Below are 18,583 nucleotides of genomic sequence, written 5' to 3' on the forward strand. Positions count from 1 at the left end.
TGGAAAAATAATTAAAAGTAATGTCAATTTAAAAAATAAAATAGGTGGATATTAAATGTGGCCAAATTTTTGATGCCGTTTAATATTTCTGTTATTTTAAACATATTTGACATTTTTTGACAAGTTCATACATATAAATAGAATTTTGATACTTAATAAATAAATTTAACACCTTCCTACAACTTGGTGTGTAAAATTGACATTCTTCCCATTGATAATTAGGTCAAATCATGAGTTGACTCGTCTATAAATTTGAAACGGTTAATAATAAAATTAAAAATGTTATATGTTTGTTTCGAACTTGCAAACTAACAAAAACAAGTACAACTCTATAACCAAGTGTGATTGAGTGTAGGTATGGCAAATTTTCGGGTTTCGGGGGACCCGAACCGAACCCGAATTTGGCCCGGAAAAATCGGGTTCTCAAATTACCCGAAATATCGGTTCGGAACCGATGGTACCTGGACCCGATTTTTTTTTTTACTTATTTAACTAATTTTAACCTAATATAGTTTTAGTAGTTACCTATGTTTTAAAAACAAAATTTTAATATTTTAAATTATTCAACGATATCAAAAAAAAATATGTGTATTAAATTTGAAAAATTATTTAATAAAAGAAATTATAAATTATATAAAATAAAATAAATAATCCTATATTATATAATATATAAATAAATAATATTAAAAATATATATATTAAAAAAAACAGAACCTAACGACGGAACGACTCTCTCCATCCTATGTCTCTTCTTCTTCAGGACAGGAACCAGGAACCGAATACTGAGAAATTCTTTGTATTTCTTTAATTACTGAGAATTCTGAATACTGAGAATCTTTGTATTTGTTGATTACTGAATTTTTTTCAAGTATCCGGAACCGATTGGTTCCGACCTGAAATTACCCGGAACCGAAAATCAAACAAATTACCCGAATCGATTGGTTCGGTTCCTTTGGGTACCCGACCCGACGGGGCAACATTGTTATGCCTAATTGAGTGTGATTTTTTGAGAGACAATAAGTCGGTAGCAAACGAGAGTGGTTAAAAAATATGAATCAAATATTTGATTGACCAAAGTGTAAGGACACGATGTTAAATGTCGATTGAGATTGGTGATTTATTTTCTTAGTAATACGAGACATGTAAAAGTATGTTTGGGATGTGGTTTGCCAATGGATAAAGAATACAAAATATATATACATACACAAAATTATAAAATTATTTCAACAATCTCAAACGGTATAGCGGTTAAGGTGTTTAAATTTTATGTTTAAAATCAATATTCAAATACCCAAAATTACAAATTTAAAAGTGAGTATTATAAATATTTGAGAGATCGATGTTAAAAAATGCCTCTTTTAGTATAATATATGGTGGCACAACTTTTAAACAAGAGATAAGAGGCCGAGAAAGGTAATAGCTCCCGAATTGTTTTTCCATGTGATAGTGTGAGGTCAGAATTATTGGTTGGTTTGACGAGCATTTGAAATTATGAGGTCGAGTGGTAGTGGTTTGTCAACCGAGATGATAAAGAGGCATATGAAAAAGTGTGAGTCACAAGATAATGATCAATTGGGGTTAGTGGCTGGTTTGACGAGGTATAAGAGGTGCGTGATCAAATGGTATTGGTTATTGATTTATTGAAGTGGGGGTAAAAGAGGTTGTCTAAGATTGGTGGGTTGTTTTCCGATGGAAAAAAAAGGCATGAGGGGATAAAGAGCATATGAAAAAGTGTGAGTCACACAAGATGATGGTCAATTGGGGGGTTAGTGGTTGGTTTGACGAGGTATAAGAGAGGTGTGTGATCATTGGTATTGGTTGTTGATTTGTTGAAATGGGAGGGGGGGTAAAAGAGGTCGTCTAAAATTGGTAGGTTGTTTGTCGATAGGGTAAAGAGACATATGAAAAAGTGAGTCGCAAGATGATGGTTAATTGGGGGATTAGTGGTTGGTTTGACGAGGAATAAGAGGTGTGTGATCGATTGGAATTGGTTGTTGATTTGTTGAAGTGAGGGTAAAAGATGTCGAATAAGATTAGTGGGTGGTTTGTCGAGGAGATAAAGAGACATATGAAAAAATGTGAGTTACAAGAGATTGACTAAGATTTGGTGGGTGATTTGCTGAGTGGATAAAGAGAGATATGAAAAAGTGTGAGTCATAAAAGGTTGACTAAGATTGATGGGTGATTTTCCGTGGGATAAGAAGGGTGTGAAAGTGTGTGAGGTCACGAGATGAAATGTCGATTGGATTTGGTGGTTGGTTTGCCGAAGTGATGGTAAATGTAAAAGGTCTTCTTAACAAATTAGATATTATTGGTTAAAAATATATGAATGAGATTTTGATTGACCGAAGTGGTCAATTGGGGAATTGTTTGTTGATTTGTTGAAGTGGGAGTAAAAAAAGCTGCGATAGAGTAAATATGATGAGATGCGAGGTGTGAATTTATGGTTAATTTGTCAGGATAAGAAGTCAATAATAAAAGGAGATATTGACGGTTAAAAATATATAAATGAGATGTTAATTGACCGGAGTATAAATGTGTGTATGAGGTCACGAGATTAGAGGTCGAAATTAGGATTGGTGAGTAGTTTGTTGAGAGGATAAAGAGGTATATGAAAAAGTGTGAATCACAAGATGAGAGGTCGATTGGGGAGATTGATGTTTGGTTTGACGAGGGATACGAGGTGGGGATTTGTGGTTGATTTGTCGGGATAAGAAACCGATAATAAAAAGAGATATCGACGGTTAAAAATATATAAATGAGATGTTGATTGATCGGAGTATAAACGTGTGTGTGAGGTCACGAGATTAGAAGTCGAAATTAGAATTGATGAGTGGTTCCGAGGAGATAAAGAGGCATATGAAAAAGTGAGTCACAAGATGAGAGGTCGAATGAGTTAATGTTTGGTTTGACGAGGGATAAGAGGTGTGTGAAAATATGTGTAAGGTTATGAGATGAGATGTCGATTGAGATTTAGTGGTTATTTACTTAATGTAAAGAATAATTTAGAAGGTTAATAACCAATGAGATATTAGTGGTTAAAAATATATGAAATATTTATTTAATCATTCAATTTTGTAAGTCACTGGTATTCCATGCCGAATGATACTAATAAATTTAAAAAAATAAATTAAAATAATAAATATTTATTTAATAATTTAATTATGTTATACATTTATTCTATTGATTACCTGAAATAATTATATATTCTAATTAACTATTTATTATAAATAGAATTAATTATATAAATTATAACTTTTTATTTTTTAAATATTTCAAAATATTTTAATTAAAATATTATTACAATCATTATATAATTTTATGTATTTTAGAATTTTATATATTATTTATAAATTATATAATTTAAATATATTTTATTTCAAATTATTATTATTATTATAAATATATTCTTTATAAATTAAAACTATTAATTTTATTAAAAATTTGTCAATAATGGTCACATCTATCAATTGAATTTCACTTGATAAATATTAATATATTTATTAAATAATAACTTTAATATTTTAACACATGATACAAATCTATTTATATTTAAGCTTCTAAAATGAAAACTCATTTTTAATTAATTATTGATGTTGGATGCTATAAATGTAAGAATAAAATCGGCCATGTATTTAATTTATAAATTAACTTACCACTCAATTTTTAAAAAGTTTCCAGTATAAAAAAATAACAGCATGCGAATTTTCTTTTTTAATCCAAACAAATTTTAAGATAATGTAAGATAGCATAATATATTTTATTATATATATTAAAAATTGTGTTTATTATACAAAAATTTAATTTAATGTACAATTTACTTGAATTTATGTTATCAAATAATATATATATATATATATATATATAAAATATGGGTTCAAATTAAAACAGATACATAAGAAGTTCTAATAGATATATATTTAATAAATTTGATATCATCTCATTTGAAAGAAATAGAAGTAAAATATTAAAATTTAGAATAATAACTAAACATTAAAATTTACAAGAATCTTAAGAATTAATATTTTTTAAACATTGTTTACGCACAAGCTCCTACACAAAGGAGAAGAATCGCAACGATATCATCCCTTCTAAAATCGTCTATTATTAAACTTGTGTGTACATTGCGTCAACATGGTCATTGTCCCTTATATTCATGTAACTCTCGAAACAGACTGAACACATCTCGCTCTCGTTGATATTGTCATCGCCAATATTGCAACATAGTTCTTCCTTCACCAACGGTTCAACGAGAACGATGGAACCTCTCGCTTCTTGACCAACTTTCACTATTGAGTCACCAATGTCAGCCAATAAACTCTCTACAGAACCATCGATGTGGTTAACATTATCAAAATAGGGTTGCAAATTCTTGTGGCTAATATGAGCTTCAACACTAGGCGGCGGCGCCCCAATTCTAACTAATGTGAAGATATCCATCATGATAATGTACGTGGGTGTTGCCGGCTTATAAAATGAAGCAATGTTGAACGGGAAGAAACTGAAAACAAAATTTGCTACATCATTCGCTAGAGCTCTTGTGGTTTCTTCGGAGAAAAAGATGCCTGATTTATGGGCAAAATTATGGATTTGGCGTTCGACTTGTTCTCGATCGGAGAAGAACAACATCGCGTCATCGAACATGGAGTGGCGGAGAGATTTTGTCGAGAAACGAATGATGCTGCTACATTTGGATGAGTAGATGTCGTCAACTACATTGAGAATTAGGAGGCAACTCGACCTAGGGCAATAATTAATATTTTGATTCCATTTGAAAAGACGAATCTTTTGAAACTCTACTTTCTCCTTAATCTCTAACGGTTTCTTCACGATATTGAATATCTCCGGCTCAAAACAACGATATTTTTCCATCTCAAACTCCAGGTTATTTTATGAATTCTCTTGGTGATTCTACAAAAATTAGCACTGTGTGTTTAAATAGAATTTCAAAACATTAGAATTAGAAACTCATAGATAAAGGAAAGGAAATAATTAAATTATCTGTGAGGATAAATTTGGAAACTAAATAATTAATTAAGGAAATATCACGTAGGTTTAAAAAAACAATTTTTTTAGAAATATATTATATTATTGTAACAATATATTATACTAAAGAGTGTTAAATTAATAATTATATAATTTAAAATTTTTATAAAAAAAATTTCTTAGGTAAATTATAATTTAAAAATAATTAATATATATAAATTATTAAATATTATTTATAATATATCTAATATTTAAATAAATAAAATAACTAATATAAATTATAAAATATAAATATATAATTAAATTATTACCACCGAAAATGAAACCAAATACTAAAATCTATTGGTTAAAAGTTTTTCAATTTTTTGATACTGCTTAATTCTCTCCTAAAATCTATATTTTAATTTATCTTTCCTATTTAAATTTTTTATTTTTTTATTTTGTAAGATTATCTCTTAGACATAAATTATTAGAGATGAATGAGAGAAAAAATAAAATAAAAAAATATCAATCCTTCTATAATTTTTTTATCTCTTGGCTTAAAACATAAATTCTAATTATCTCTACTCAATCTATATATATTAATTTATCGTTCCTAAATAATTTTTTTATTATTTTCTATCTCAAAAATATATATATATTATAATTTGTTATCTCTCAGTTAATATATTTTTAATTTATCTATCATAAAATATATATATATATATATATTTTTTATTATTAATTTTATATAAATATATATAAAAAAAATGTGATCATGTGAGTTAAACATATTGTTTATAAACACATTTAACTTTTTAATTAAGTGCAGAATGACAGTTTTAAACTGAGAACCTCTCTTATGAAGATTGAGTATATTTACCTCTTATTACAAAATAGAATAGAGCATGATAATAAACGCATTATCCACTCATTGCCATCTCTATATAGTAAATACTTATCCCTGAGTTTATTTTTAACTTAATTTCAATTTCAAAATAATTAGAAACAAATAATAGTTCAAAGTCTAAATTAAACATTAGTAAAGAGTTTGAGATCCTTATATCTACATTTTAAACAAAGAGAGAAGATAAACCCTTATGTCAAAAACGACGTCGGTTTCGTTCGAAATGTAGGCGCGTCCATAAAGACCGATTTCAGAACGTTAATCATGGCACCATAAACAAACCAAATGGCACCTCATGAGCTCCGGCGGCCGTTCAAACGTCCGGCGATCTCCGACCAGCAGAAACGACGAGATCTCTCACTAATCCGGCAAGAGAAAAACCGACTCGATGCTCAAAGACATGCTCGTTTTCTCGCCTCAACTGTCCTATCTCTTCAGCCACCCGCCGATTCCGAAATCATTACCGATTCCAATCCCTCTCCCGAACAAGAATTCGAACTCGTTGAAGAAGGAATCGAAGCCCTAGAACTCGATGTTCGACAGGCGGCGAAACTTAAGGGAACTGAAGCTAGACGATGGTTTGCGAAACAGCTGATGCTTCCTGAATGGATGATTGATATTCCTGATCGGTTATGTCATGACTGGTTCGTTTCTTCCCTCAATTTTAGTTGTTAGTAAAATATCTGAAATTCTCAAGTAAAATTCGTCACTTTATCCATTTCTGTAATGTATACTGTAATGGGTTTTGATCTGTTCCTTTCTTGATTGCTTATTTGTTCATTGGTGGTGTTTGATGATTTGCTACTTGAAATTTCTCTTCTTTTTTTTGTGGGTACTTTTTAAATTATCTTGTGAGATGTATATTGAAGGATTGTTGATTTGAAAATTTGCAGGTATGTGTTAGCTAGGCCTGCAGGGAAGAGATGTTTTGTTGTGTCCTCTAATGGAACAACAGTTAGTAGACTTCGTAATGGAACTTTATTGCATCGTTTTCCATCTTCTTTACCTAGTGGTGCTAGAAACAAAGGCAACTCATCGTCTCAGTCATATTGTATACTTGATTGTATATTTCATGAGGTAAAACACAACATTCATCGCTAGAGATGCTCTTATTATTCGATTTATTACCACTTCTTCCGTGATGATGATATTTTGTATTTGACTTGTAGCTTGATCAAACTTACTATGTCACTGACATGGTCTGTTGGGCGGGATTCTCTCTATATGAGTGCACAGCTGAATTCAGGTTTTTCTGGTTGAACAGTAAGCTTGTAGAGACAGGCGCTTGTGATCCACCTTCAGTTTACCACAAACACAGATTTTCTTTGCCTACTGTTTACAACTGTGATCAAGCTGGCTTACACGCATCCTATACACAACCCACATCATATGTCAAGGATGGGCTCTTGTTCTATAACAAGTAATGCTTTTGTCCTTCCTCTTCTTTCTTAAGTATCTTAAATTGCGTGATACATGGTTAATGATATTTCTTTCTGGGTTTCTTATATTACCTCTTGTTTAGGCATGCACATTATCAAACTGGCAATACACCACTGGCATTAGTGTGGAAGGATGCTAACTGTAGTCAGTATGTTATTGATACAGATAGTAAAGGGCAGATTCTAGATCAGCAACAGGTACTGTGAAGTGTGATTTCCTTTATGCTGCAATACCATGTTTTGATTGATTTTCACAAGATTGTGTACCTGTGCAGTCTGTTTTAGTTTTTTTCTTTGAAGTCCTGAATTGAATTCATTTATTTTCTCTGATACAGAGAAAAGTTATGGTGATCACGAGGGAAATAGCTATACATTAGCAGTGTGTTTGTGTGATAGAAAAGCTCTAGAAAGTATAATTTGGTTAAACAGTAGTACTAGATCTTGATATGGTCCATTTTGTTAATTTTCAATTGAATGTGATGAAGATACTCTATAATAAATATTCAACCTAGCTCTCTCTAGGCCCGTAATGTTTTGATATAGCCAGAGAAAATGTGTTGTTAGGGAAAACAGTCTAGTTTTGAGCTTAATGTGTATCTTAAAGCAATTAGGAGCAAGATATGGCAAGATTTTAGCAGTTTAACATTATACTTTTCACATTTGGGTTTCCTGACATTGCATTTTACTTGAAGATCCAGAAATCTAGATGAGCTTGTCAATTTCAATAAGCATTAAGGGAGTGTGAATTGTCTTCATGACACTAAACCACATGGAAGGTTACGATTTTTATAACGGTCTATGGTTTTACCAAAATAGTGAAGTTGATGTACACAAGGCTTGGCCTAGTTTTGGGGTAATGAATTTTCAGTAGTAATTTAAGGGTTGAACAAGGCTTGTCCCTTCTTATAACAAGTATAGTATTTCGAGCAAAATTGAAGCAGTTTTATGTATCTTGATGCAATTATATTTTAGTCATTAGAGTTGCAAAGCTTAATTCTGTTCTTGATTGAATCAGGTTGTTTTGGCACTCCAAGAGAATGGTAAACTGACTACATCAGATGAGCCTCCTGTGGAATTCGGCTGCTTGGATATGGAATTTATTCAGAAGGTATGTATATAGCTGTTATAAAACTTGAGATTCTGCGTAAAGTTAGGAAATTCATGTTTGTTTGATCTATGGATTCACAGTCTGGATTGCAAACGGGGGATCTCTTAAAATTTTCTGTTTCCGATAGAGGATTGTGTTTTACCGATGGGAAACTTGAGAAAGCTGATATTCAATTTATTAGCAAATCCAACCGTGCTCGTGCTTTTGCTGACAGTTTCTCAAAGGTTAGTAGATTATTGGTTTGGAATAACAATTAACAGTAAAAACTTATTATTGTCTTCGATCTTATAAAAACTGTAATCACAGATTATGTTTCAACACATGGTTCGGCACTCACCACTGCAAATTGAGGATCTATTTGCAAGCATTACTTCGTCAGCCGTAAAAGATAAAGAAGTTACCGATGAGGAAATGGCTGATTGATTGATTGATTGTGACCATATTTTTGAAGGTACCTCGTTTTATAAAGACTAAAAGTGTGTCTGAAGCTCAGTCTATCGAATCGGTTCATCAGCTAAATATGATCTTAGAAGCAAATTATATACAATGGATCTTATCGATAGATCTTGTAGAGCACTTGATATAGATGGTGTTTTGTTTTCGTCAATTGACATTACTGCAAGTGATTAATGTATTTATTCTTATAATTGAGGTATATTATAGTACTTTTCTGTTCATACTTCATACCCAGATCCTAAGTCCAAACAAAGAATAAGCATTGATTCAAGTTTGAAATCATGCTAATTTAAACACTTTTTCTTTATCCTAGATCCTATGTAGCACCAAACCATGTTTTTTTAGTAGATCCTATGTAGCACCAAACCATGTTTTTTTTAGTATCCAAAATGGATTCGATATGCAAAATATGTATTGTTTACTTTTTTTATTTTTATGGTTAATTCGATACGGCTTTTACACGTTTGGTGGATTTTTTCAAAAATAAAAGTTATAAATCAATCTGACATTTTTATAATTTTGATGGACTAAACCAAAATTACTAAAATAAAATAAATTAACCTTTTTTTCTTTTATTTAACCTAATATTTCATTATTTTTTTTATCATTATTTTCAAAATAATTTAATACGATATCTCCCGTGCAACATAGTTTAGACAAGTCTGTTAAAATCTCGAGTTAACTCTTAAAATTTTCTAATATCATACTATTTCAAATAAGGATAACGAATATCATTTTAAGTAAATTCTTAAATAAGTAAACTTTTACGATTTTAAATTTACAATTTTATAAATAATTTCAATTTTACGATTTTATATTATTTTACATTAAAAAAAACAATTTCATATTTATAAATTAAAAAATATATTATTTATTCAAATAAATTAATGAATATACTTAATTTTTTAAATAAAAAAATTGCATGTTATTTATTATTAATTTTTAATGAATTTTATATTTAAATATATAAATTTTTAAAATTGACTAATATAAAATATTTAATTATATATGTAAATAATAATAATAATAATATATAACTAATATTTTACAAATTAAACTCTTAATCAATTTTACGTAAACTCTCGATTTTGACACATTAAGCCTAAATCTACCAATTAAAACTTAATTTAAAAAAATTAACATCTTTTAACATAAACTTGGATGAATACTCAAATCCCGAGATAAAATGCGTTTTAAAACGGGTACAATAATGATGGGTCGTAACATAGAGAATCCATTAACCATTGAAGATTGATGACAATAAGAAACTTTCATTATATATATGATAAATAGAATTCGACAATAAAATATTTGAATACTAACAATTTTCAAACCATAACACCAAGCCCAATATTGAGTTCACATTCGCCTGTACAGCTTCATTCTAATCTTTAGACATGTCCCCCATATTATTCGGTGTGCTCGAAGATTAAGAACATAGAATCATGAATTCATTTCCGTCTTGTTAGGGTTTCTTGTTGCATTGGGGAAGATGATGGAAAGTTGTTTCTGCAACTCGGTAAGGCTGATGATGGTGAAATAAAACATTCATTCATCAATTAGAAAACCCATTTACCAAACAGGAATTAACAAAGACAAACGGAACTTACTTACATTTCATATTTTCGACTAGCCTCGTTGTGTTTCATCAAATACAATTCACTATCTTTAGGTATATTGTTCACGCTAGTAGCGCCTGCAAATGTTTTGATAAGAATTTCAGACAAAATTTGACAAATTAACTAAAATCATGAATCATACATGGATATGGAGAAGGTGCATTGATGATGGTTCCTTTTTTCTTCAATTTAAAGGAGATTGCTTTCGCTGATGGTGTGAAGCCCTGTTTTAAGAAAAAACTAAATATGAATTGAACCAGGAAACAGCTCAAAGAAGAAGAAATGGCTAATACATATATATATATATATATATACCTTTTTTCTCTTCAAGATTTTGGCATGGCATTTCTTGATATAATGCATCAAATGATAACGTGAATGCCTAGAATACAATTGGTCTCTAATCTCTGGATTCTCGGTTAGCCAATCCAGAATATCTTTCGATTTCACAGCCTCATCTCTGTCTAATGACTCCAACCAAGAATAGACTGGTAACCATTGATCAGTTCGTTGAAAACGAGCTGGATTAAGATCCAATATACCTGCATCTTTCACCTCCTGCAACATTAACCATTATCAAAATCTATCTCCAAAAGTTGAAAACCAGATCAAGCCAGGGGAGGAAAGCGGCTAAGTGTTCAGTTAGGACACAGGTAGTCCCTTAGAATGAACCGACGTCAGAATCGAAGAGGGAAAGACAGGGCCTCCTAAAAGGATCTATTAAATTCATAGAGTTGTTCCAAAGAATCAAAACCACCAGTTATTAATGGAATTCCTTGTCGCTCTGCGAAATATTCGTTTGGCCGAGGGCTTCCAAACACATCGTGAATTGAAACTCTAAATTAGGTCCAAGAAAGTGGCCATTCACGAATTTACACAAGCATAACAGGAATTTACAAACACGTTTATAGTGAACTGGATTATTACGCGAACTGATTGCTCAACAAATGATTACAATCTTCTCCAGTTGCAGTCACTCGAAACCTCATCTAACACTAAACGAAAAAGCCTATAGAATTCGAATGTACCTCAGTATGAGAATCGGTGCTCTACTGAAAAGAGATAATTAGATCGTACAAGTGATCTTTGTTCATTGATTTCACATTGTCCGGCAAGTAAGACTGATTGGACTGAATCCAATCGTTTTATTCAGATTTAAACGAATATGATAACACCTACAGTTACAGTCACTCAAAAACCTCATCTAACACTAAACAACGAAGAAATCTATAGATTTCAAATGTACCTCAATAGGAGAATCATTGCTCTTATGAAGAGAGATAATTAGATCGTACAAATGATCTTTATTCATCGATTTCACATCGTCCGGCAAGTAAGACTGATTGGACTGAATCCAATCGTCGACTTCAGTGGAGGTCGGCGTAGTGATCTCTTCCCTGTCGGAGAGCCAGGATCGAGCTTTCGCCTCCCATTCTTCGGTCGCTCGATCGTCTTCTAGGGTTTCACCGGAGGGTTCAACCAAATTGGACATGGTAGCTGAAAATGAGCTTGAGTATACTTGTTAGATCAAAATAGAAAATACGTCAAGTAGGGAAATAACAATTAAACATGCCCTTTAACTTTTTAAATTATATCATTGTATCCCTTTAACTTTATTTTAGAGAAATTAACTAGGTTTCTATTTGGGCCAACAAAATAAAATGCCCTAGACAAAGAAAATGGGCCATCTTGTATCAATATTTATGCTATTTGTGAACATTGGACTTTCAAATTTGGAAATATATAAAATTTGGAAATATATAATATTTTAATATTTATGTCCAAGTTGTTCGGAAATTTGGATTGATGCGACTAATATGACATGTCGCATGCCTACATAATTGAGTTACCATCTCAATTATTTTTTGGTGAACTATCTAGTTTGAATTTTTGAGAGAAATCGTTGAATTATGAATGATCGTAGTCGTTCGATGCGTATCATTCGTAATGTTATTATTATGATGTTTTTTTAGATTCATTTCAGAAAATCGGTAGAGTTCGTCGGAGAATTAATTGTTATTCTCGAAGACTTACGAGTTCGATAACCTATTGAATAATGTTTTTTATTTTTTTCTCTTCATGTAATACTTTTGTCGTTGTGCTTAAACGATTTTCATCATTTTTAATATACATGGACCTTTTTAAAAATATATATTATATATATTTTAATTAATAAATATAATTTAACATAATGTAATTTTTTAAAAATTGAAAAAATGTCAATTGAAATCAATAGTGGAAATGAAAAAATGTTTTAAAAAAATAAAATGAAAAAAAGAGAAAAACTAAAATTACAGAGTTAGATTCCGATAAACTTGAATGGTCTCGTTTTGTGCCCATCTCTTCTTCTTCTTGATTGATACAAAAGTTTGAAAAAGAAAACATTTACTCCAAACTATTTTATTGAAAATTTTTCATATTTAGTTTTTTTTATTAAATATATTTTTAATATTCTAGTGCTGTACTTTTTTGAGAGATGACTTTATGCTTATTACATAGGTTAGGTTGGATTACTTTAGCTAACTTAGCTTTATTTGCTTTATATCTCAATTTGAAATTTTGGTAAATGAATCAGGATGATGATACTTAAAATGTCATTTTATCTGTCACAATTAATTTAAAATAAATAATACATAGAAAGTTTTAAATAATTAACCATATCTTATTGAATAACTAGCATAAGTCACGGTTAATTGTTAAAATTATAGACAATTTTCTCATATATACTAAATCTATACTATAAAAAAACAATTCTTTTTTAATATAAATAAATTATGGCTTTATAAGTAAAAGACAATAAACAGCTAAAAAATTAGTTTAGATTATTATATATATATATATATATATATATATTAAATGTTAAATTTTATTAAAAAATAATAGATTTGTTATTATCGTTACAAAACGTGGAATTATTATACTTTTGTAATTTGTATTAATAAAAATTATTTTTTCTATATAATTTATCTAAGAAAAAAATATTTATAATGGAATCTGTAATGGGTTAACTAGACTTTTCAATATAGGAAAATCAGAGTATATATTGAGGAAAAAGTTGACAAAAAGGAAAAAATTTAAAGGAGGAATTGATAAGATGTTTTTTTTATTCTAATTGAATTGATAAAGCAGTTGGGCTATTTATTCTTAGTTATTTTTTTTAAATATGGAATTATTATATTTTTGTAATATGTATTAATAAAATTAATTATTATTTTTCTATACTTTATTCAGCAATTATATAATTTTCTATTCAAATTGAGTCGGTTTAATAACAATTACAATTATATTCTTATAACTGAAAATTTCGATGAAAATACTATGAGGAAAATAATTAAAAAAAGAAGAAGAGGAATTTCCTCCTTTAAAATTTTTCCTTATTGGAAATTTTGTCAATTTTTTCCTCTATAAAAAAGTCTTGTTAACCCATTAGATACTCCATTATCAATATTTTTTTTCTTAGACTATAAGAAAGTAGAAATCAACATTTTATTACAATAAAGATCTTATAAAATATAATCAAATTTAAAATTGAATTTTTTTTATAAGTCATGTTTTCAACCTAAATTAAAATTAAAATAAAATTAGACAATTACCAAGATATTTTCAAGATCATTATTATTCATTTTATAAAATGATATTGACCTATTCTAAATAAAAATCACTTGGGGCGGATCTACATTAAGGATGAGATAAAATTAAGTCTAACTTAACAAAAAAAAGTTACGATAAAAACGTGAGATGACTCCATAATTTCATAATTTTTTCTAATTTAATTCATTATTTGTTTCTCTAATTCTAAAAGAAAGACAAATCTCGTCGTTTCATCTATAATTTCCTCTTTAATTTTTTTTAAATCATCCTAATTTTTTTCTTTCAAATTCACTACCACTCTATATCTTAGATCCATCTTTGCCGAATAAATTTTATAAATTATGTTTATGAATTTTTTTATATATGGTTAGGATATTTATAAAAATAAAAATAGGATAATAAAAGGAAATGTATGTGTGGGTGGAGTTGGTAAAAGTGATGACCATAGATTCAAGAAAATCTTATCTCCTCATCAACTAGCTAGGCATAATAAAACCTCCCCATCAGGAAAATAACGAATCTGATGCACCATTTATTTTCACCCTATACTAAAATACCTAATATGATCTATTTGAAAATGACTATTATATATTTCCTTTTGTTTCTCAAAGATATTCTTATAAAATCAAAGATGGGGGTATTAAAGTATGATTTAAGTCTTTAATTGAAAGGTTTTATTGATTTTAGGAAATGGGAATATGAATTAAATGAGATAAATTGTAGAAAATAAAAAGATCCTAATTACACCTTTAAATTATTTCCTAATATGATTTATTCATTCAATTTTATCATTTTAAATCATATCAAAATGTTTTGAAATTTTTAAATAAATCAAAATTTGTAAATTGGAATATTTTAAAATAGACAAACTTGAGCTTTTGTCTTCAATAATTTTAATTCTTTTTTTATTTTAAAGGATATGATCAATAAATTATATAGGTTAGGTATTTATTTATGCATTTTCTAATGTTAAGTTATTGAGTTGCAAATTTTAATACAAATATCATTAAATCTTGATAAAGTAGAATTAGATAATGCCCAAATACAAAAAGATTTAGATTGATGTGAAAAATTATTTGGCTGGATGTAAATAAGGATAAGAATTTGAAATTGTTCGTAATAACCGAACTGTATTGCTTTGTTTGGAGTAGCAGTTTTTTCTTAGTTTGATTAGTAGTTGATTGGGGATGGGGCGAGAATAATATTTGTATTCCCACTTCCAACTGTCCCGATTTTACCATGATTATCTCCCAAACACTAAAAACACAATTACAAATATAAAATCACCAATATATTTATTTGTTCATTATATTTTATAAAAGTTTTAAGTTTATTTTTTTATAATAATATTAATTTTTAATATATTACAATATATATTACATTAAAACAATACATTTATATAAAATAATATTTATTTTTTAAAATAAGGTATAAAAGGTTTCCTGCGGGGATTCCCTGAAATCGAATGGAGCGGAGATGATAATAAAAAAATCTTCGAAATAAAAAAGGACGGATATAGTAAATGTATTTCCCGTTTTAAACTGTCCCATTATCATTCCTAGATGTGTATGATAATGGAAGTACACTAATTTTTTTATCTATAATATTTTAATTATTATTTTTAATTAAAAGAACTAGTATAACATCCTACAACCATGTTCATCCATTTTTAAATGATCGAACTCGTGACCTCTTGGTCTCTTAAGTCGATTTTTATTACTGAACTACCTTGACTACCTTGGTAGGGTAAATATAATTATGAAATTGAATTATAATTGTGTAAATTTGTTTAGATTTAAAAATATTTAATTGTTTTAATTATTTTATTTAGTTCAAATAATAAAGAACTTTCTAATTCTATTCTAATAAGTGGAAGCTTGTGATTTTAAAAAACAATTACTTTCACAATAGCCTTGTAATAGGCTTTTATTTTTCAAAAGCTACAAATTTCAGAATAAAAAATAATGTATGGGACAAATATTTATTTATGTTGACTATATTGAGAGAGAATCATTAATGAATGTTGGGTGCTCGTTTTTTCGTTTGGACTATGCATAAGTTGCCAACTAATAACAAGCAGACATTTTGTAGCAGGTTTGTTTGTTTGTTTATTTTGACAGCTTATTATTATTCGATATTCATTAATGTTCATAATCTTGAAATTTGTTAGTTGAGAAAACAATGATACATTGCTAGACAAGAACAAAAACTGAATTTTCAAATCATTCAATATCATATTAATTCATAGTTAGACTAATTTTTTATTTTTATAGACGTACAATCACATTGATATATAATCATATTTTTAGAATAACCCAAATGATAAAAATTGTTTTTCTAAATAACTAAATAGGTTACGAGTTCAATTATCATTTAGAACGCCTTAAATTGAAGAGAGATCATTCCTATGAAACTTTCAACATAAAAAATAATAATAATTTTTCACTTAAAAATATTTAAAACTATACTATTTTATAAAGATTTCCATCAACAATGTTTTTAGATAAGTCCAATATATTTATATATTAACTCAGAGATTTTAGATTATTTTTAGATAAAATTAGTGTTCATTTTAGTTTAATATTATAGAGCATACCTTATTTGTTATTATTTTTAATATAGGAAGCTTAGATGACAACACAATGATGCTTTCACTTCAATTTAAGACGTTTTAAGTAAGAATTGAATTTTTGATATTTTGTTTTTAAGAAATAATCTTGTCACTTGAACTAACTTAGTGGGTTAATAATGTATTACGTATTTCAATCAATATTTTTAGTGAGTTATTTTTGTAAAATGATAAAACTCATTCAATTATTTATAACCACGAAAATCGCAATAAAATAATGAAAATTCATACAAACAAAAATTGGTTATTGAAATATTATTTTGATGAAGTTTTATAATTGATATTTTTAAAGTTTAAAAAAGAAAAAGAATACAACTTTTCTTGGTAACAAATATTCCTATCTAAATTTTGGGACCGACCTTCCAAACCAAAAAAGAATATTGGATCTTACCTTTATAAGTAGTCACTTTTTTTATAAGAATTAATTTGCGAACAAATCATGATATAATATTTGAAATTTTTAAACAACAAACCTCGTAAATCTTCTCCATTGTATATAAAAGTGTGATTTTATAAAAAAATAGTTGTGAGTAGATAGATTTAAATATAATACAATTGCATAACCTTATGATCATAATTAAAGACTAACTAATCTAAATTTCAAAACAATGAGAGAAATAATGATCTTTGAAGGAGACTAATTAAAAAGAGTTTTCAATATTTTTTTCAATTGTAGATATAGTTTTGCTAACAATACCCTTGTCTTAATGAAATCCAAATAAATTTATATATGGACAATTTTATCAATATAGCATAATTGATATTTATTTAATTTAAAAAGTAAAAAAAAAAAAGGTGAAAGAAAGAAGAAAAAAGTGGGAAGATGCATGCTTATCCTTTGGTAGTAATCGGACGTGGTGGTGATATCATACTCACACATAAAATTAATTATGTCTTGGCATGGGATGGGCCAAATTAAATAAATAAATAAATTCATTGAAAATTAATATTCATGATAATAACAACCCAACTAACATCTTCACCTTTTTTTTTATTTCTTTTCAAACTCATTTTTCTTAATTTTTGATCATGAAAGGAGACCAAACTAGATGAATCCTAAGTAATTAATGGTGTATTAACATTTTTTAAAAGAATATCAATTTCAAATATTATTGAGAAAACTTCAATAGCTAGAGAATACATAATGATAATAATAATAATAATAATAATAAAAAAAAAAACATAAAAAATGAAGAAAATATAATAAACATGTGAATGGGCCAACTCTAATAATAATCAAATTCTAATAGTTAAAGTTTACATAAAAAGGGATTACCATTGTCTAAGCTCTAAGGTCGTATAATATATATATTGTAAAAGAAATCAAATTACAATTGATAACTTTGGCCTAAGTTAACATCTTACAAGTATATATGATAGGTTAGGTCTTATATATCACAATCTATTATTACTTTCTTTATAAGGGAATTGTAAAACTTTATTTTAAGGTAGTTTAAGATTATATAAAATATTAAAGATTACAAGTTAAATTCTTACAAGAATATATTTCAAGTTGTAGGTAAGCGGCATGACTAATTAAATTAGTTGAATATGTTTGCGGGTTATGTGTTTAACCCGCAAAAATTAATCACAATACGAAAGATAAACTAATCTCAGCCTTATAAACAAAAAAATAAAAACAAAGAATTAAGTTATTGGAATGTCTAATTAGGGTGGGTCGGTACGGTATACCTTAATGTTTTATCCATACCTTATACCTTACCTAAAATTTGGGTATGCAAAAATGCACATCTTTACCTTACTTTGATTTCGATATACTTTAATTTCGATATACAAAAAATTCATACATTTACCTTACATTGATTTCGGTATACCTTAATTTCAGTACGGTATCGGTATTACAGTACC

At 28.3% G+C, this 18,583-nt stretch overlaps 2 protein-coding genes across 2 annotated transcripts; one reads left to right on the plus strand and one right to left on the minus strand.

The window, feature by feature from the left end:
- Positions 1 to 6,127: 6,127 nt before the first annotated feature.
- On the plus strand, positions 6,128 to 9,074 carry LOC124918442 (snurportin-1). The gene is made up of 7 exons (XM_047458595.1): positions 6,128 to 6,516; positions 6,766 to 6,949; positions 7,042 to 7,292; positions 7,395 to 7,509; positions 8,327 to 8,419; positions 8,500 to 8,643; positions 8,726 to 9,074. The coding sequence occupies exons 1-7, from the start codon at positions 6,158 to 6,160 to the stop codon at positions 8,840 to 8,842; spliced, it is 1,263 nt and encodes a 420-aa protein (XP_047314551.1). The 5' UTR covers positions 6,128 to 6,157; the 3' UTR covers positions 8,843 to 9,074.
- Positions 9,075 to 10,132: 1,058 nt separating this feature from the next.
- Positions 10,133 to 11,998, minus strand: LOC124918452. The gene is made up of 5 exons (XM_047458604.1): positions 11,741 to 11,998; positions 10,810 to 11,052; positions 10,637 to 10,718; positions 10,490 to 10,571; positions 10,133 to 10,400 (listed from the first exon to the last, which is right to left on the minus strand). Exons 1-5 carry the CDS (start codon positions 11,984 to 11,986, stop codon positions 10,319 to 10,321), a joined length of 735 nt encoding a protein of 244 aa, XP_047314560.1. The 5' UTR covers positions 11,987 to 11,998; the 3' UTR covers positions 10,133 to 10,318.
- Between the last annotated feature and the right edge of the window lie 6,585 nt (positions 11,999 to 18,583).

Source organism: Impatiens glandulifera, chromosome 1 (assembly GCF_907164915.1).
Source record: "Impatiens glandulifera chromosome 1, dImpGla2.1, whole genome shotgun sequence".
NCBI lineage: Eukaryota > Viridiplantae > Streptophyta > Magnoliopsida > Ericales > Balsaminaceae > Impatiens > Impatiens glandulifera.

Excerpts from the sequence above, each read along its gene's own strand:
- LOC124918442 (XM_047458595.1), top strand. The coding sequence starts at position 6,158 with ATGGCACCTCATGAGCTCCGGCGGCCGTTCAAACGTCCGGCGATCTCC. Across the intron at positions 6,950-7,041 it reads TTGATTGTATATTTCATGAG|CTTGATCAAACTTACTATGT; the intron begins GTAAAACACAAC and ends TTTGACTTGTAG. Across the intron at positions 7,293-7,394 it reads GGGCTCTTGTTCTATAACAA|GCATGCACATTATCAAACTG; the intron begins GTAATGCTTTTG and ends CCTCTTGTTTAG.
- LOC124918452 (XM_047458604.1), bottom strand. The coding sequence starts at position 11,986 with ATGTCCAATTTGGTTGAACCCTCCGGTGAAACCCTAGAAGACGATCGA. Across the intron at positions 10,719-10,809 it reads AAATCTTGAAGAGAAAAAAG|GGCTTCACACCATCAGCGAA; the intron begins GTATATATATAT and ends TTCTTAAAACAG. Across the intron at positions 10,401-10,489 it reads GCTAGTCGAAAATATGAAAT|CCTTACCGAGTTGCAGAAAC; the intron begins GTAAGTAAGTTC and ends CACCATCATCAG.